The sequence below is a fragment of the Patiria miniata genome, unplaced genomic scaffold (assembly GCF_015706575.1).
Source record: "Patiria miniata isolate m_02_andy unplaced genomic scaffold, ASM1570657v1 HiC_scaffold_29, whole genome shotgun sequence".
NCBI classification, from domain to species: domain Eukaryota; kingdom Metazoa; phylum Echinodermata; class Asteroidea; order Valvatida; family Asterinidae; genus Patiria; species Patiria miniata.
In genome coordinates, this window is record NW_024037068.1 from 3649824 (window position 1) to 3669999 (window position 20176).

At 39.8% G+C, this 20176-nt stretch overlaps 3 protein-coding genes across 3 annotated transcripts in view; 2 read left to right on the plus strand and 1 right to left on the minus strand.

Moving 5' to 3' along the window:
• LOC119735639 (chromosome transmission fidelity protein 18 homolog) overlaps nucleotides 1-14769 on the plus strand; it is a 36062-nt gene extending 21293 nt beyond the window's left edge. The window contains exons 17-23 of the mRNA XM_038209431.1: nucleotides 4167-4316; nucleotides 4959-5089; nucleotides 6559-6643; nucleotides 7395-7447; nucleotides 8620-8743; nucleotides 13007-13064; nucleotides 13956-14769. Of these exons, the coding sequence (XP_038065359.1) occupies nucleotides 4167-4316; nucleotides 4959-5089; nucleotides 6559-6643; nucleotides 7395-7447; nucleotides 8620-8743; nucleotides 13007-13064; nucleotides 13956-14137 (783 nt within the window). The 3' untranslated portion in view covers nucleotides 14138-14769. The remainder of the gene's footprint in view (nucleotides 1-4166; nucleotides 4317-4958; nucleotides 5090-6558; nucleotides 6644-7394; nucleotides 7448-8619; nucleotides 8744-13006; nucleotides 13065-13955) is intronic.
• On the minus strand, nucleotides 20-1836 carry LOC119735643. Its single transcript, XM_038209436.1, has 2 exons — nucleotides 1535-1836; nucleotides 20-567 (listed from the first exon to the last, which is right to left on the minus strand). Exons 1-2 carry the CDS (start codon nucleotides 1554-1556, stop codon nucleotides 272-274), a joined length of 318 nt encoding a protein of 105 aa, XP_038065364.1. The 5' UTR covers nucleotides 1557-1836; the 3' UTR covers nucleotides 20-271.
• On the plus strand, nucleotides 9138-12441 carry LOC119735640. The gene has a single exon (XM_038209432.1). The coding sequence runs from the start codon at nucleotides 9929-9931 to the stop codon at nucleotides 12347-12349; it is 2421 nt and encodes an 806-aa protein (XP_038065360.1). The 5' UTR covers nucleotides 9138-9928; the 3' UTR covers nucleotides 12350-12441.
• Nucleotides 14770-20176: the final 5407 nt, after the last annotated feature.

Here is a 20176-nt window from a genome sequence, read left to right on the forward strand (position 1 = left end):
GATAACAGCGCCCTCAGTTGGCCGGAAAAGCTTGGAACATTTTAAATGTTTAAAGAAGTGCAGTTTTCAACAAAATAACCAAAAAGGGAAGTCAAATAGTTTTTCTCTTGCCGGTGATATTATATCTTCATGACGATGACGGGGCTACTGTGCAGTGAACTGAGAATGTGGATCGCGACGCTGCTTGACCGGCAATGATAGATGTGAATGTAGCAGAAAGTTGCACAAAATATGTACCTGACAAAAATGCATTGTAATTTTCATGAGCCCTTTAATTAGTTTGATCCCTCAGCAACAGGTTGGAAAGGAACAGTTGGAAGTTGTGGCTGATTTCACCCAGTGAACCTGAAATCTGCCTACTAACTTCCAGCTGCTCCTTAGCAACCTGAAGTCTCTCATGTTCCAGCGCCAGTTTCTGTTTCTCTATCTCCAAGATGGAGTCCACCTTTGTAGTTTTTGTTGTCACTTCCTCTGATTCCTGAACAATTCCTGGATGTGGATGATGTGCTTCCTCTGATGGAGAGGCCGGGTTGGACTCAGCAGGTGCGACTTCACCTAGACTGATGGCTTTAAACAAACAAAACAAAAACAAAACAAAAATGTTTGCTTAAAACTGAATAACATTCATTAAATCAAGAGTCGTTACTAATTGCCAGGAAATATTGAATTACTGTACATACTTTTTCTTTTGTGTAAATAGTTTTGATACAATGTCATTTGTTTGTATTTTCACTGCACAAAAATTTCCTTCAGTGCTGAATTAAACCTAAGTTAATATTACTTGAACAATTTCAGATTCCAAGAGCATTGCCTCTGTGACTTGTATTACTAGGACTCGAGCCAGACTTTTTTTTAAATTGTATGTATTTCCAGTTCATTAAATTAGAGAAAAGCTGTGAAAAATGGAAACATTTACAATGAGAGGTTTTAGCAGTACCTCAATTTTTTTCCCAAACAACTTTTAAAGGCGACTCGCAACTCGGACTCGACCGGAGTCTCTTGTGACTCGGACTCGACCTGCAAGACTTGGGACTTGAGCAGTCCCCTGAAAGCTTGTTTTCCTTTAAAATTGCATCACACGGCCTCCATTTTGTTTTACATTTTTACGAATTTCGACTGAAGATCCAACGACTCTTTGTTGAATATCAAACGACTATTTCAGGCATGCAACTGGGAAATCTCAAAAAAAAGAGGAAATTCAAATTTTCCCAGACTTTGTACAGTGTTTTTCTATTTTCAATGGCACACATGTGAAGTAAAAAAAGGGGAAATCAGCTGAACCGAGGAAAAGTTGCATGCCTGCTATTTACTGTACACTGATTAAATACATAAAATAGTCACCAAGTTGTGCTATAAATACACCTTCGACGCGTCGCACTTACGACATGTTTTTTGAAATGGATCGCAGGACGCGTTGCAGCTGAGACGCATCGTAGAGGTACGGCATGTCGCAGCGCTGCGATGCATCGTAAGTTATGATGACCTTCATGAAATCGAATGCTTGTATGACTGCACACTAATTAAAACTACTTACTATTTGCCACTATGTCTAGCATCAATTCCTCAGCTGTGCTGTCCTCAACTGGTATTGCAGCTGCTGGGTCAGACTCACCATCATCCGCCGACAGGATGCCATCCTTGGCAACTGGTGCAAGTGCATCTAGCACGACTTCGAATGTTGGATTCAGATCCGGTTTTTCTCCTCCACCTTCATAAAAAAAGGAGAAAATCTAGACTTGTAATCATCATGAAACAAATGATGGAAGGGGGAAAAAAATACTTTTCATAGAAAAATGTATTAAATTTAATTAAGTTCTAGAATTAAGAAAGCAAAAATTTCCCCTTCAGGCTTTGTATGTTCTTCGAAGAAAACCACATGAATGAAGATCCCTTTTTAATTGAAATTTGTATTTTGTCTAAGTTGGAAAGTTTTAGATTCTTTTTGTTTGAACGATTAAAAATGTTAACACCACATGCTTAGTATTATTTGGAAAAAAAGCCAACAATGATGCACAACCAACTTTTTTTAAACGTTATTAGAAACGGCAGTGTTGTTTGGCCTTAACCTTATATTGAGCTGTGACAAACATATATCCATTGCCCATTAAACATCTATTTCACTTCGTCAGATGCCGATGTTGCAAGTACAATGGACCAATTGTACAATTTCCCCTCCACCTTCATAACAGTTTACTGCCATGTTAAGTTATTTTATGTGAGAGGCCTAGCGAGGTCTATAGAAAATTACAAAAGGATGACTATTGGGGTCGAGACTGCATGAATAATGAAAAGGAAAGCATGTATTATCCCGTCGCCACTTCTTTGTTTGTGTACAAAGTCTATGGAGAGTTGAGTGCATTTTCAACATATTTTTTTAACGAAATTGGAAATGTCTTCTAGGGCAAAATTCATGCCTATTCAACAGTTTTGCAAGGACTGATCTTCATTGAATAATATACAATGAAAAAGTGGCGTCAGGATGGAACATTCTTTCTGTAACTGATCCATGGTGTGAGGGCAACATGTACACAGACAATCACAAAACAAATGTACAAACTATGATGTAGGACAATCGCCCCCCCCCCCCCCAAAAAAAATGAATAAATAAATGAAACAAATAAATACAAATTAAAAATAAAATATTAAATAAATGTTTGTTTAACTAAATGAGCTTACCCGTTCTGTTACATTCTCTATGGTATGACCGTGCTTGACTGGTGATGGTTTGCCACTTCTTTCTAATTTTTTTCCATGGTCGCTCCACCCCTCCATTTTCCACCAATACTCTCCCTGCCATTTTCCAGTAGTGGATTTTAACCTTTTCCACATTGGCTGTGGATTTGCTGCTCGTGCCCATCAGCTGGTGCTTGTAGGCCCGCACAAATTCGCTCAACACTTTGATTTCTTCGTGAGACCAATTACTGGCCCTAGACCTCCCCGTCCCCCCACTTTCGTTGACGTTCATGCTGCTGCACGTTGCCGTTGGCTCCATGTGTACGTACACAAGTACACGGTACACCACAGACGCATTCGATGTTGCGACTCAAAATGCGTTTTTACAACCCCCAAAAATGACCTCGTTGTGTAACTTGTACAATGCAAAGAACCAAAATTGACCAATTTCCCTAGTTACGTTTATACTTACGTGTTAAACGAGCTAGCAGACGTTTTTTTAGCAGACGAATTTTTCACTCCAAAACAACCGCCAATCAGCCATCTTGATTTTACTGCAAGCGCGTGTACATTTCCGACGGCTGTTGCATGAAAATGCCGAAGATGCATAAAAATGCCAAATCGAACATGATACAGCCGTAGCACGCAAAAGGTCATCCTCGTTCAATAATTAGCGGTTTGTAAAACTGTATTTCGGATGCGTCTTCCTTAAGATGCGTTTGGTGAAATCGATCTTTGGACGCGTCTTAGCTAGGATCGATCTTAGAGGGGGGACTCGTCCTAAGTCCTAAGATAAGTTGTAAGATAAGACGAGTTTCGTGAAATCGGCTGCTGGAATACTGCAGTTGAAGTTTCAAAGTAGCTATACAGTCCACTGCGAGCTTGTTTTCCTTTAAAACTGCATCATACGTCCGCCATTTTGTTCTACGCTTTAAAAACTTTTCAAGAGGAGATTCGATGACTATTTGCTGAATATCAGACGACTATTTACTGTACGTTGAATACATACATATAACAGTCACTGTGTTGTGTTATAAATACACCTACAACGAGTCGCACTTATGATGTAGTTTGTGAAATGAATCGCAGGACTCGTCACAGCTGTGACACATCGTAGTTACGATGAGTTTCATGAAATAGGGTGCTGATCTGTCAAAACATGTAAAACTTACTTCATCTTTGGGCTGAGTAGAGTATTGTGGTCTGGGGCCATTGAACTCATGTTCTATGGGTAAATCTGCAGGTTTTGGGTTCGAGCCCAGCCTGGGGTTATGGTGCGTGTGCCCGTGGGCAAGGCACTTTGTCACTCGTTGCTTCTCCCCACCCAGGAGTCAATGGGTACCTATGAGGGCAGAGATGGTTATTGCAAATAAAATTATTTTCCTACCGGTACCTACCCAGCTGCATGATTTTTTAGGGCTTTACCATAAACCTAAAATTTTGGCCTAACAGTAAAGTTGCTATTTTTCCCTAATGTTTTTGCCCCTGCACAGAATTCTGTCAAGCAGACCAGAACTCAGAATTTACTGAGCACGGTCCTGTCTGAGGTTTCTCCCAGCACAGCTTGCTTCCTGGACCCACGCATGGCAGTCACTCAAATCCTACCATTACTACTCATCATACTACAGCCGACATTCAGACCGGTAAGTTATCAATATGCATTTCTTTTGTCCACAAAGCAATCATCAAACTATTATTTAGATGCATGGTTGTAGTCGAGTAGATTTCCATGAGTGCGAGTACAGTTGGCTTGCCATGAGTACAAATCAACACGTTGAACACTGATATTACATTATCAGCACTGACTGATTTCTGTAGTATCTCTTCTACCCAAGGCCCCCCCCCCAAAAAAAGGCTCCGGTTTCTGGTAAGCGCTCCTTGCCGTATCCGTGCGCGTCGGCAATATTAAAAAGTTTTTGTTTCAATGTAAGATGATGTCTCCAAACCTCCAAACTCACTGGTTTGACTGGAATCCTGCTGCCGCACAATTTTAACGTGTTTTTAGATGGGGTTACGATCGAGTATAAGCTTTATGTGGCCTCTCTGGGCTCCCATATGTTTTGCACTAAATTTAGTCGGGCACCATTTGCCGTCATCAGCCGACATGTGAAGAAAAAAAAGTAAAAAAAAAAAAAAAGCTGCGTTGCCGCACCACTTTTTGGGCAAGCTCCATACCAGAAACTGAAGACTTTTTTTTTTGCCCAAGACTTATACAACAAATTCTCAACTAAATTCTCCAGTTTGAATTTCTTTTCCTTTTTTGTCTTCTCGTTTATTTTAAAAAGGTGAACACCCAGTTATTCAATGCTCAAGAGAAACGTCAGATGAAGGAACTGATCAACAGCATGATAGCCTACAATCTAACCTACAACCAGGAACGCAGCGCTGAGGGGCAGTACAACTATGTCCTAGATCCGTACGTATACACCACGACTGATATGGAACCATCCCGGGCAATAGAATGTACACATACAGTGAAATCTCCGTGGTTCGTGACATCCTTCAAACATGGACAATAACAATCAACACGGTCACCGCGTTCTGGACGGATGTAGTAATGCATAATTCATGACTTCATTGATATAAGAACAGCGCACTTTCCACGCCTGCCTCATTAACTTGCCTTCGCCTGAGTGATTTCACTACGGTGAAAACGCGTTTTGTACGGTCGTTAGCAACCCGGTCAAAACGCGGTGGCCTGAACGGTCAAAACGCGGCGATCTTTATGAGAAGCAGCCTAAGTCAAACCTCAAGGGAACAGGTTCAAAATGTGACTTAAGCAGAGTTTTGAGTTAAGCAGGGTTGTATATCATTGTTATACTACTGAAGGGAATGGATTCTTGTTTGACTTTTAATAACAGTTGTTTTGAGTTATCAGAGTTTGACTTATCAAGATTTCACTGTATTTTGAATAAGTGTAAAAATCATGGAATAAAAGAGTATTTTAGGGAAAAACAATTAAAAGGCCTTTTTCTCAGTATTTTACTTTTTTGACATGTTGATAAATGCAAACTTTAAACAGCCATACATTTAACTTGTCAACGGAATGGCCAATTGAATTGCAACAAACGGTATTGTAAGGAGAAGTTTGTTCTCTTTCCTAATACCCGCAAATCCTCATTTGTGCCCAGTTCTGTCTCATTTTGCCAGAACATATCGTCACCGTTTTCACAAAGAGACACATATGTCAACAATTATTATTTTTTTGATTTTACATTTTTTTTCACTTTTTTGCTTTAAAACATCGTACTTAACCATTTTGACATGTTTCTGTAAACATAACATCATTAGTTTCCAAATTGCATTAATGATGCAAGGGGCAGAAACCTCGATAATTGCATTTGCGTTTTCACGAAGAGCCACATACATTTTGGCCCCTTGAACGCATACAAAACCTATTGCATGGAAAGGGGTAAAAGTAGGTCAACTGAGGTTTTCGTTTTCACGAAAAGCTACATATCTTGTTACATTCTCAGCTGCTTCCATATGGAAAAACTCATTGAACAGAAAGGGCAAAAATGTAGGGGACGTGAATTTTCGTTTTCACGAAGAGACACAAATCTTTACTAATTAATTTTCACTAATTATCTATTGTATTAATTCTAATTACTGGGTTCACGTAAAAATTCAGCTCTCACAGAATTATGTGAAGGTTTCCTTACCGCATAAAGTTGTTGCAAAGTAGTATTTTTCTTCAAAATCCACATATGGGCGTTCATTAAGTGATAGCTGACTTGCGAATTTCCCAAATTCAAATCCTCAATATTGCACTCTGGACTTTTTCTTGTCACATCTAATTTCGGAGTTGCTTCGTCATCATAGATATACCTCTGTATGTTGAAATAAATCTGTGTTGACTTTCTTCATGTGTCTCGTCCATTTCAGAAACCTTGACTCTGTTGTGAGGTTCAGCAGCACGCCACCCACCAAACAGATGACTTATGCGGCCAAGCAACTCATAGCTAGAGAAGTAAGCCAACGTTAAATTATTGTTCTTTCTTAAACTCTTGACTACAAGCAATTTAGTGACAAATTTAGTCCTCAAAATACAGAAAATATAACCTGCCCTTACTCTCTGTGTGGCCTAGTGGTTAGAGTGCGTGACTCATGATCAGAGGGTCAGGGGTTCAAATCCAGCTGCTGGCCATATGTTGTGTCCTTGGGCAAGCCACTTCATCCCCACATGCCTCTCTCCACCCAGGAGTATTAATGGGTACCGGCATTAGTTTGGGTGTATCCGGCATCCCATCCAGGGGGAATAGAAATATCCTCAGTCGTTTCATGCCGAGGAAACCGGAGATAAACGCCAGTCCGATGGGCTATCCGCTCCGTTCACAAGTACCCCCTCACAGGCAAAGAAAGTACAGTTGGGGGTGACCGAACGACGCCATCTTGCCTGACTGCAATTTTGCCGGGAAGCGCGGCCACTGCGTGTACATAGTACAAATCCCCTGGTGTACGTGCGTCACACACAAGGAACGGTGCGCGTCAACCAGCGAAATGTATGTGTCCCGCCCATGGGACATCATTGCTAGGTAAAAGGGCGCCCTCGTTTGTTGGCGCATGGAGCCCATACTGGCTCGTGATAGACCTTTCTTTTACTTACTCTCTCAAAAGTTACATTCTCATTACTGTATTATTCAATTATAGGTTCATATTTGTTAAAACTCTGACATGAAAATATGCATTGTTTCCAATTTGTTGTTTCTTTTTTTTTTTAGATCACTTTGGAGAAAATGAGACGCAGTGAAGCAGCAGTTGGCGGCAAAAATAGGTACGTAGTATCAAATTCCACACCTTCATGAAAATTCTGACAATTTAGCCTGCTTCTTGTCCGATTGATAGCAATGCCATGCCTCAGCATGTCAAACCTATGGAAACTTTTATTTCAACTTGGGAACCTATTTTTTTTAAAGTAACCTTTATAACCAATAAAACCTATATTTTTTATTCTTCAATTCATTGGAAAAAAAAAAAGGATATTTTAAAAATCAATTTGTCCCACAGTTTAGTTATGATGCCAAAAGAACCACAGTCAATAATCATGATGCCAAAATAACCACATTGTCAATAAAGCCCTCTTCAGGCATGCAACTTTTCCTCGGATCCGCTGATTTCCTTGTTTTCATTACTTCTCATGAATGCCATTACAAATTGAAAAACACTGTACAAAGTCTGGTGTGGTTTGGAATTTTCCTCGTTTTTCTAAATTCTCAGTTGCATGCCTGCCTCTTAGATTTTCTTACAAGTGTTTGAAATGAGCTCTTCACTGTATTTCTTCTCCCTCATGCTGAAAAATTGCACCCTAAAAACCTATAAATGCCTATTTCTTGGTACCTGGAAGACCTTTAAAAACTTATATTTTGATTTTCATAAACCTATTTTAATGCCTATGTAGATGAAGAGGGGCACTGTGAAGTCGGCAATGCCGATTTTATTATTTTATTTTTTTTAATGGTGACTTAAAAGGTAATATACAACATTTACTTTTGCTGTAATTTTCAGAAGTGGACGGATTGGGGATAAGTATTTTATAGCAAATATTGTAACACTGGCCTGAAGTCTGGTTCCCTGACCCTACTTCAGATGAAACAGAGCAATTTATAGATGTCTAGGAATTGTCAGGTCAGGGAACCATATTAGCTGGCGTGCACCCGTTCACGGGTGTGTAACCGATTGCAGACAAAATGTGGGCTAACTAACTACATTTGGTAAATTGGGGGCAGTATTTGAAAAAAGTCAAAGTTTTTCAACAATGGTTGGCCGACCATCGTTGGAAACTGATACAAAAATTCCACTTTTCTTTCAAAATGACAGCACACCAGGTGCCATGATTTCACAGGATGCTTGCGACTATTTTTCACTTTCAGTCAACTAAGGTATTTCATAATAATTTGGTAGTTGTGGTTTTTTGATGTTTGCAAATGTTGTATATTACCTTTAAAGAGATATGAAGAAGGGAAGTAAACCGTCTGCACCAGCGAAGAAAGTTGGACCATCGGCTCAGTCCAAAGTCCCACGACACTTGGAGAAACTACAGCCCAAGAAAGTCCAGGATGAACCTGAAAAGGTACAACATATTGCTCTTCAAAAATCATCCTTTTGTTTTTGATTCTTTAATTATATGTGAGGCGTTCTGGCAAAATGATACGAACTAGGCAGATGTCAAAATGAGGGTTTGCAGGTATTTGGACAGAGAATAAAATTCTCGTTACAATACTGTTTGTTGCACTTCAATCGGACATTCCGTTGACAACTTGTGGCTGTTTAAGCTTTGCATTTATCGACATGTCAAGAAAGTAAAATGCTCAGGCATGCAATTTTTCCTAGGATCAGCTAATTTCCTCGTTTTTTTACTTCTCATGAATGCCATTACAAATTGAAAAATACTGTTCATAACCTTTTGTGGTTTGGAGTGTCCTCGTTTTTTTTCTAAATTCCCAGTTGCATCCCTGAATACATAGCTGCCAACTGTTACGAAAAAAGCGTAATTGTTACGAATTAATGAAAAAAATACGAAATTACGAAATTGCTCTTGAAAGTTACGAATTCGACAATGTCCGCCCCAGTTTTTGATTTGACAACCGAATTCACGGAATTCGGATTTGGATCGATTCTTTTTTGTCATGTACTCACATTGATTTCATTGGAAATAAAACCGAAACGTTGAAAAACATGGAATCGATACTTTTTCTCTTGTACTTGCGTTGTTTCTAATGCGAACAAAACAGAAACACTCACACGTCGGTTAGTAGTATCGATACTATTACGTTCTTTTCATTGCAAAACCGAAATACAGAAGAATAACTGAGTGTAGATTTGAAATCAAGTCCTTGGATACTGTCATTTTTGTCTGCTTACGCCACCGCTATGAACCTGTGCTGCGCAGTTTAACGTTCCGCAATCCAAAGTATCGTAATTGGATTGTTTATACGCACACGCATACTGGGACCGAGGTTGCACTGAATGTTCCCGCACGATGCGCAGGCGGACTAAATCCGATCAATTACGGACTTGTTTTCAAGTCTAATGTGAAGAGCGTTATTGCTGGGCACCAGCGAGTTCGTTTATGTACGTGTGTATAAACACTGGGAACCAGCGTGCGAGTGCCACCGAAAAATCGCCATGTGTATATACCGTACCGCGCTGCGCTGCACCGCGTGTATTTAGGTAGTTGTTGTGCACGTATTTATTTGACGTTCGTAGTTTTCACGGAACAATTTTTCACACTTAATGTTACGTGAGCGACATCACCATGACTACCAAGGCAACCAGAAAGGGTCAGTTTTACGGGAAAAAATACGGACAGGAATTTGATTTCATCACATCGTCAAAAAAGGACAAACAGCATGCGTTCTGCAAGGTATGTAGGCGAGATGTCTCCATCGCACACGGCGGTCGTAATGACATCGTTAAGCACACAAAATCAAAACTGCATGTAGATAGCATGAGCATGAGGACCGAAGCTCATTCAACAATGAAACTGACATCGTGGGCATCCACATCACAAGATTTAAATGTCACACGAGCTGAGTGCTTGTTTACAGCATTTTACTTGGAACACAACATTCCACTCTCTGCAGCTAGTCATGTCGGGCCTTTGTTGAGAAAAGCCTTTCCAAATTCTGAGGAGGTAAAGAAGTTTTCAAGTGCTAGGACCAAAACTACATGTTTGGTGCATGAAATGGCTAAAGATGGTCAGAGCAGAATGATATCGTCTATGAAAGCAAGCCCATTTGCCATTTCCACTGATGGAAGCAACACAAGTAGTAGCAAGCTGTACCCAATCGTCGTCAATTACTATGACAGTGAGGTCAAGCAAGTTGTCTGTTCATTGTTGTCAATGACTGAATTGGAAGATCAGTCAACTGGTGAAAACATTGCAAAACTTCTCATAACAGAATTGAAAAAGCATGATGTGCCATGGCAAAATTGTACCGCATTGGGATCGGACAACGCATCTGTGATGGTTGGTCGTCTGAAAGGAGTTGGGACTTACTTGAAAGAGTGTCAGCCTGAGATAATTGTTCTTGGTTGTCCAAATCATCGGATTGATCTTGCTGCAAAGGCTGCATCATCTGCAATTCCTTTTTCCATTGATTCCCTTCTTATTGATGTGTTTTACTATCTTGAGGCTAGTGTTAACAGGAAGTTGGAATTGAGAAAATTCCAAAAACTATGCGGTAATGAGGTTCAAGCAGTTTTGAAGCATGTTTGCACCCGATGGCTGTTTCTTGGTCAGTGTTTACCACGCTTTCTCAATCAGTGGAATGCACTCCAAATCTTCTTTGAGGAGGAGCAAAAGCCCAAGGGGAAAGGGGCCAAAAAGCAAAGCCCTGCTGACCAAATTTCACCAAACATCCAGGCATTTCGTATTCCAAAGATGTTACCTGGTAGTTCCAACATGACAAGCAAGTCTGCAGATGGTGTGTCCTCGATACTCGCCAGTAAATCTTCGTCCTCCAGCACTCCACCCAGTACATCAAAAGGATCAAGTCCACAAAGACATGCTGCATCTCAAGGAGAAAAACGCCAAGTTGACGGAACAGTTCAGACTTGTAAAAGACAACGGACTGAAAGTGTCAAGACAACCAAGAAACCAAATGTACATCCACCTGTAGCAGCGGCCAGCAAGGTTGGAAAACCGTCGGGATCATCTAAGAAGAAACCAAGTACACCTAAGCCTTCTGTAGCTTCAAGTCATGGCCGAAACACTTCAAAAACTGAAGAGGGGAATGAAGAAACAAGACAGCAAAGGATTGCTACAGCACTACAGTCCAAGTATAAACTTGCCGTAGCACACTTTCTCAGTCAAAGTATATCTGCATTTGACAGAAAAAGTGTCATTCTTCAGACAAGAAGTCCTTATGTACATAAACTGAAAAGAGAACTGGAAGGGCTGTTGCTTGATCTCTACAGCAAATTTGTAGAACCAGAGGCCATTAAAGCTGTCACTGACTTGACATATGTCAACTACAAGAACCCCAAGAATCAAAAAGAAGACAAGGAGCTTGTCATTGGAAGTGAAACAAGAGACATCATGGACAAAGAGTTAGATGACACTGACTGCAAGAAGTTTTTTGCAATGGTGCGTCTGTATTACACAAAGGCTTGTGATTATATTGTCACAAAATTTCCTTTGAAATCTGTTGTTCTTGCACATGCTGAAGTAGCAGATTGTAGTCTGAGAGTGAATGCCAAGTTCTCATCTGTTAAGTATTTCACAGACAAGTTTCCCTGCATGCTGTTTGTTAAAGAAGATGAAACGAAGTACGAGGCTACAGATATACTACAGAGTCAGTTTCTTGCGTATCAACTTGCTGATATTCCAGAGGCAGTACAGAATGAAACAGATTGTGACAAGCAATGGGCAGTACTGGCTGCAGAGAAGGATCCATCTGGGCAGCTATGTTATGACAGACTTGCAAAAGTCATGCTGGGCATCCTCACAATTCCACACAGCAATGCAGAATGTGAACGGGTATTTAGCCAAGTGAGGAAAAACAAGACAGACTTCAGGGGATCGATGAGCACTGATGTACTGTCCTCTGTGCTGATCACAAAAGCTCAACAGAGAGGTCCTTGCTACTCCAGAGACTTTGATGACAAGTTTCTCAGGAGAGCAAAATCGGCAACTTACAGAACCCTCAATGAAAGTGATGCGCGGGTCCTGTAGTAGGTATGTTGCATCCCTTTTATTTTGTTCATGAGATAGTGGTGTTCGTTAAATGACATGTGAAACAAAAATTGTTCTTATAATTAAACAAAAATCCTGCTTAAAAATGTTAAAGGAAAGTGGCCAGAAATGGCCTCAGATTGCACCACAGAGCATCTAGAAACCAAATTTTCCCGGGGCCCTTGGGCGGGCCCCGGACCCCACGCCGAGAATGGCTTCGCGCTACGCGCTCGCCCATGTGGACGCAAATTTGCTTCAAAAATTTGTTCATTACTAATTCAAATTTTGAAATGTTGGCAGCTATGCTGAATACTGAGAAAAAGGCCTTTAAAGTTTTGAGTTTTACATTTGTGAAACGGAAAGATGCCAATTGTTTTGCTTAAAAACGCTTTTATTCCACGATTTGTATACAATATCTTAAAAATATGTGTAGTAGACATAACAAAGATTACAAATATCAATTAATCTGAAAATCGGGGGGAAAAAAACATGCCCATTTTGGTTTGTTGCATTTTTCTCCAATACGTGCTGTGACCAGTCCCGTCTCATTTTGCCAGGACGACTCACATATATTATATAATTATCATTCTTTTATTCTTTCGTTATTTTAAAATTTGTCTGCAGTTTAAATCGAACTCGTACTTTTGTTTTTTACAGCCCACTAGAGATTTCTTTGGCCGTATCATCAAGAAAAAATCGCCGGGGCCTAAGTTAGGTGAGAATTTGTTTTTATAAATTAATAAACACTGTAATTTTTTTCCTCTTCGTGCAACTAATTGCCCTTTGATTCTTTCAAAATCCACTCTGCCATTTTGCAGCATTTGGATGGGGTCCATAAATTTTGCGTCCACTTTTTTTCGTGTCCCTGTTACATTTGATGTATGATTTTGTCAAGTCGGGACACATTCTTTAAAGCCATTTATTTCCAAGAGTAATTACGTAAAGCAAAGTGCCTGTCAAACATTGAAAAAATAGTTTGAAGTCACTTTTAATGATTGACCACATTATAATGACTGTTTAATTTTGAAACTTTTTTTTGAAACCTTTCCTTGACAAAATTCTGCCCATTTGAAGTTCTCTTTAAAGTTTGGGTTTAGCATTTCTTGAAATGACACACCTCTACAAATTCAAAAAGAGGCACATAAAAAAATACCCTTTACAGTATATCTTAAACATATTTAGGATCAGAAATTTACAAAAACTTGGTTGTATCTCATGTCTGGTTTAAACAGAACGTGTCACATGAAAATGTAATTATTTATTATTTTTTTTAATTTGATTTCTTTCTGGTAATGAAACCAAGGATTCCTCAAAAGTACCCTAAGCACTGTATCTTGAAAGCCTGAAGAAACCTATAGTAGTGTAGAGAGAAGTCAATGAGAAGAAATTACAGTTTTAGAGGTGGGAGGAAAAACCCAGAGGAATATTCTGAGGAAAACCCACGGAATCAGGCAGGGACTGAAAACCCAATCCACATATTGGCCCGGGCGGGATTCGAACCCGGGTCACAGCGGTGGAAGGCGAGGAAAGTACTGCTACGCCAACCTGACTCCCCTAAGGTTGGAACTGATATTTCTTTTACATTATTTATTTCAAAATTTCACAGCTGATACAGCAGCCAGCACCGATGGTGTCGATGCCAATAATGACCCCGGATCAAGCCAGAACAGCAAGGCCGAGGCGAGACGAGAACAGCAGGAACAGCTAGCTGGAAAACTGTGGTACAAATTCAACCAAGGATTCACTAACGCCGTGCGCAAGACGGTACGCATTCAAGACTTGCTCTAAAGTTGAACCGCCATACAGTGACATTATAAAGCCTTTTTACACTATCGGTCTCGTCTACCTAGTGTTGAAATCACCACGGGAACTCCGTAAACCGAACCGGGTCCCATCAAATGTTGGTAGGCAAGGCATACCGTTCAAACTACACTGGGCTTTACATGGGTCAGCTGTAGAGTTTGGATTTTCTACCCGGGGTGGAGCCTCTTAATCCTGGCCCTGACCCGCAGCCGATTTCACGAAACAGTGCGTAACTTACGCCGTGCGTAGGACTTGCGCAACAAGTTTATTGCGTAGCTGCACAATAAACTTACGATCGATTTCACGAAACGTTGGGTAGCTGCGCAACGTTTTAAATAATCTAAACATCTTGGACGAGGATAATGACAGCATTTACGACGGCTGTTTGTGTATGATTTTGTTTGTTCATAAAACAGACGTTGAATCACCTCTGCCCGCCATTTTGGAAATACTTCCGTTGGACTTTTTTCGGAATCTTGCGGCAACTCGAAAAAACTGTGTCACAAGTGAAATAGCAGTTTATTTACTTCAAACACAAAGCTGTGAGTATTCTAAGATGGAATTTGCATTGGGGTGACACAAATTCCATCTTATGAACAGTTTGGTTGCGGTACCCGCTGCTACATCAGATTCGAACCAGCCAACCGACCCCAGCTAGCTCGGTGGTTGAGTGGTAAGACGTCTGCACTTGTAAGCAGGAGGTTGTGGGTTCGAGTCCCACCAAGTGATTTTTTCCTCAAAAATCACTTGGGACAACACTGAGTATACAGTGTTTATAAAAAATACATAGGTGAACTGAAGGGCAAAACCTTGTATCAACCTTGATAAGTTGTGCAGCAAAAGGCTCCACAACGGTAAAATAGGTCATTTTTAGTCACAATGCCACAACTTATGCAAACTACAATGATTGCGCAAGTTGCGCCATAATTTGTTGCGCAAGTCATCCCCCCCCCTTTAATTTTCTAGCAAATGTAAATTGAAGAATACTCTTGAATATGTAGCGACATAATTAATGTATATTCATTTCAGAGCCCACAAAAATCCCCATATTATTGTTGACCCCTAACTGTCCATGCATATCATTGTAATCGGAGCATAGGAGTTCGATTTGTGCACGTTCTTATTTTTAAGAAAATGAAAAATACATATTTTTTCTCTTGAAACGTAAAGTAGATTGGAGAAAATCTTCAATGAAATTTGATTTAAAATATCTTAATATCTTTTACATTGGTGAAAAAACGGTAGTCAGTAAAACTGCTAATGTTTAGGACAAAAAGTACTTGATAAATGCAGAGAATAAAAAAAAAGATTTAAAAACGGAGAAATAGTTGTTTGTATCAATTGAGCGGCAAAAGTTCAGAGATAACAGGGAAAAGCCTTTTCACACTACAGCCCGTCAACCCGGGTTGAACTCAACCCTGGGGAAACCTGTGCCACCCCGGGTTGAGTACTATTTTTCAACCCTGCGTTCAACCCTGCATCGTTTCACACTTCAATAAGCTCGGTTACTGCTGTTTTGAACCCCGGTGAGAGTTTCAACCTGGGTGGAAAATCTCAACCCTGGTCTGGAGCAGGGTTGAGTTCAACCTGGGGTGAAATCAATCTCAGGTTGACGCAGGGTTGGCACAGGGCTGAAATTTTTCAAGTGTGAAACCCCACATCAACCTCAAGATTTGTGCGAAAAGGCCAATTATGACCCATACTCAAGCATAGGCGATCTTTTTTTATGCGTGCACAGTTTTTTTCTATTCATTGTCAAAGAGAAGAGGGGGTCTTGTAACTGCACTGACAAACACAGCATATTTAGCTCAGCAAATTTTCCCCGCTTATGATTGTTACACCTACCAGCCATCAGTAGAATTATCACAGCATGTTTTGCTAAGCATTTCTCCTCTCTGCTTAGCAGCCAAGGGTAATTGGCAAGAGTGTCGTGTTTCACTAGCCAGCCATCAGTGTAATTATGCCCAGGCCAGACTAAGCTACCTTGGAGCCCGGCAGCATTTGTCCTGTCACTCAACACTCTGACTCACAAAGGGGTTGCTGGGGACTCAACGAAATCCCTTGACATGTCTGTTTATGAACAGAGCATAGGTCTTTTCCGCTTTTCCCCTTTTTTCAGTTTAAAGGGAATATACATCATTTGCTTTTGCTGTAATTTTCAGAAATGGATGGAATTGGGGGGTTGGAAATATATAGCAAATATAGTTACACTGACTTTTTTGAGGTTTTGGGTTCGAAAATGCTATAAAAACCAAGAAAAACTATCATTTTCCTGTAGTCTGGTTCCCTGACTCCATATAAGAAGAAACAGAGCAGTTTACATACATTGGGGAATTGTAAGGTCAGGGAACCAGTCTAGCTGGCTCGTACCCGTTCATAGGTTTGTGATAGATTGCAAACAAGTGCGAAGGTCAATTGGGGCCAGTATTTGAAAAAAAAGTCAGTTGTTTCCAACGCTGATCGGCCGATCAGCGTTGGAAATTGATACCAAAATACCACTTTTCTTGAAAATGACAGTATACCAGGTGCCATGATTTTACAGGATGCTTTACACTGTCATTCACTAACAGTCCAGCAAGGTATTGTCATGTAAAGATAGTGATACATTACCTATTATTAAGGACAGATATTTACTCCATGTATATAATTCAAAATGTATCTGGTCTGTCTGATTTCAGATGACAAATTTTGCAAGTAGAAAAAACAAAAATGTTTCTTTTACAAATATACAATAATAAATGACAGTTTATATAGCACCAAAGTCCGCCTAAGAGACGCTGGAGGCGTTTCATTTACAAAAAAAACCCAACATTTGATGAGTGCTGTAATTATGGTGTCACCTTGTACATTATACTGCCTTTTTATTAACACGTTCTTTTAATTTGTACCTACCAAGTTTCACGACGACCGTATCTCAATGCCTCTGAATGTGGATCAAGTCAAAAAATAATTAGAATCGCTACAAGGCACAGAGCATGTGGTTTTTATTTCATGTCAAATGAAGTATAAAACCTTATGCCTATATCATCCAGATTCGTCTAGGTTTTTTTTAGTAACGAAAGTGATGAGAAACATCAGATGGTAACACTTCACCAAATGATTATCAAACAGAAACGTGGGGGGATTTGCCATTTTTGTATTGAAATGTAGCCATATTTTACAACTGTATTTTAATTAGTCTGGTTACTAACACAGGATTATTAAGTCTGGTATTGATTTCTGGGTTTCTAGTTTTCGTGTAATTTCCAATGTTAAGATTTTTGGGCAGTTTTCTCTGAAAAAAAAAATTCAAAGAAACTAGAGACATCTTGAAATGCCCAACCTATAATTTTCTTGTGTTAGTAACCAGGTAATTGTGTCAATCCAAACCAAACATAAAGTTGTAAAACAGTCAATATTTCAATGCTCAAAAATGCACATTTTTCAATCAGTGGCAGTGGGGCTCAGTATACAGTATCTGATGAGTCCCATTTAATTAATGAGGCTGAGAGATCACTCCAAGTCCTGGTCCTGTGTGTTTTCTGTGAAGTCTTACTATATTGTTGGACTACCATTCGAAGGGAGGCGTTGCTGAGGGGAACGCCCCCTCTTTCCACCAGACATTATTGTCGAAATGCATTGAGCATTGTTCAGGTCCCCCCACCCCCTCCAAATTATACATCAATTGCCACGCATAATACATTCGATCGTGCCGTGGTTCGTTATTGGAAACACGTCTGTCTGGTGTACGGACCCCTGGGAGTTGCCATGGTGTTTCGTACATAGGCTGTGTCTAATGGAGCGTGAGTTGCCATCAAAGGGGAACCCGATACCAGGCTATATTAAATTTGAAGGCTGCTCATTCAAATAAAGTTTTAATGCCATTTTTTTGTCATTCAATGCTGATTCAACCAGTGTTGAAGTACTCGTTATACTCGTACTCATGAGAATGTACTCGTTCCGTACTCGCAAGAAAAACATTACTCGCACTCGTGCTACATGCAGAATTTTTTTAAGAAAATGGTCCTGACATTTGGGTTTCCATTTTTTTTTTACTCGCCCTGTATATATTTATATATTTTTTCTTGATATTACAGTTACATTATATTATCGCACCCAAGCCTTTTTTACCGAAGATTTCTTAATTTGTTGACTACAAAATGTCATTAAAATAGGACAGTATCCATATCCCAAATAATTACAAATTAGGTCATACATCGTAATAGACCAAAACAACACGGCCGGCCACCATATGTCTCGTAATTTATCGGTGCTGATAGGTGTCTTTCCGTTTGCGCTAGATAGCGCATGTTGTGATAAAGACACCGTAGAATATTATTAGTGCATTGCAAAGTCCTCATTTCGACTGAGCTGACATTTGTGATTTGCGGCATACACATGAATTATAATTAGAGTCTGTGATAAGAGTCTAGATATGAAAAAGACAATTAAAGCTACAGTCCATCATTTGTAATTGGTGCATTTTGTTCGTTTGAAGCAACAAAAGAGTTCAAAATCTAATGAAGGATACTGAGCAGCTAACCTGATGAAGTTTCAGCTAAGCTTCAGCTGTACATTCCGAGAAAAACAGCATTCTAAGATCTCAATTTCAAATCAAAAGTTACTGAATCATGTTTTAATTGCAGCTATACGCGACGAAGCGCACTGATCCGACGAATTATAACAACCGCGCGCGCGTGTGCGTCGTTCCAATACTTGTGCGCGCTGCGCTGAATAACAAAACGAACGACTAATTTAAATTTTCCTACGGTGCTTCTTAAGAATCACCGTTGGAAATGCCTTCTTTCGTTAATTACTTCAAAATGACAGCTTCCCAGAAAGAATAATTTCACAGGGAGTTTAGTTCCCTTACTATCTTTCAACCAAGTTTGTTTTTCAACAATAATTACGCCAGTTACTTTTCGGATGGCTGCAAATGATGGACTATAGCTTTAAACCTTTTCGATATTCGTAATGCATATTGGTTCTGGATGACAAATTTGCAGACCAGGCAATTTTGTGCACAAACCTATGGGGCTGTAAACCAGTTACAACATGCATTGGATTCCTCAAGAATTAAGTGCTTATTTTTTCACACTTTGTTGCATTGGTAATTTGAAATATATTTATTTTAAAAATCATTTTAAAGCCTTTTATTACAATGAAGAAACTTTTGGGGTATCTCTTTTTAGAGACCAGTTTCATTACTCATGAATATTTATCGTGATCCTGCCAATATTGACCAATCAGAATCAAGATGTTAAGCTCACGCATCCAACACTGACCAATCATAATTGTTCCTCTGGGCCTGATTATTGGTACCTGGAAATAAATTTAGGCTGAAAAACACTTCTTATTTTTATTTCTAAAGTCTAAAAACTGACTTTTGAACTCTAGTTTGAACTTCGCAGTGAAAAGGCACAAAGCCGACAGATGTTAAGCCAGAACAAAATGAAATTGTTTAAAAAGCCTGAATGTAAAATATTTAAATAGACAAAAATCCTCTTATGCGTAATATTTCGTTTGACAAAGTTTACCAAGCAAAAATGAATGTTTCAAATTTTAAAATAAAAACACAGTAATATATTTTTTTTTTGTACCAAAGTCTCAAGCTCTTCCCAAATATGCAGGTTTTGAAAACAGTTTTCTGCAGCAGTTCGTTCTCATCGCAATCCGGTCTGTATTGTCTCACTAACGGTTTCCATTGATAGTCCTGCATGGGTGGAGGGAGGCAATTGTGGTAAAGAGTCTTGCCCAAGAACACAAGCACCATGTTTCACGTCGCACATTAGCCGGGCATTATTTTGTTTGACCACGGCGCTCCACTTTACAAATTGGTTGAGCTATCAAAGGCTCGTGGGTATAGAGACGGGTATTTTCAGGCGCAATCGTCCATTCCTCCTGACATCTTGTCAATTGACGGAAAACACCCCGTGGGGTTAACTAATCCACATAATGACTCCTCGGATGTCCGTACCGTGCTCATGCGCTCGAAGGCACGGAAGGTTGGAGTAGGCGTTGTAAGCCTACAGACACAGACAGATT

Bases quoted from the DNA above. Each gene is read 5' to 3' on its own strand.
- LOC119735643 (XM_038209436.1), bottom strand. From the start codon at position 1,556: ATGCTAGACATAGTGGCAAATA. The intron at 568-1,534 runs GTAAGTAGTTTT...GTTTGTTTAAAG, and splicing joins GCTAGACATAGTGGCAAATA to CCATCAGTCTAGGTGAAGTC.
- LOC119735640 (XM_038209432.1), top strand. From the start codon at position 9,929: ATGACTACCAAGGCAACCAGAAAGGGTCAGTTTTACGGGAAAAAATAC.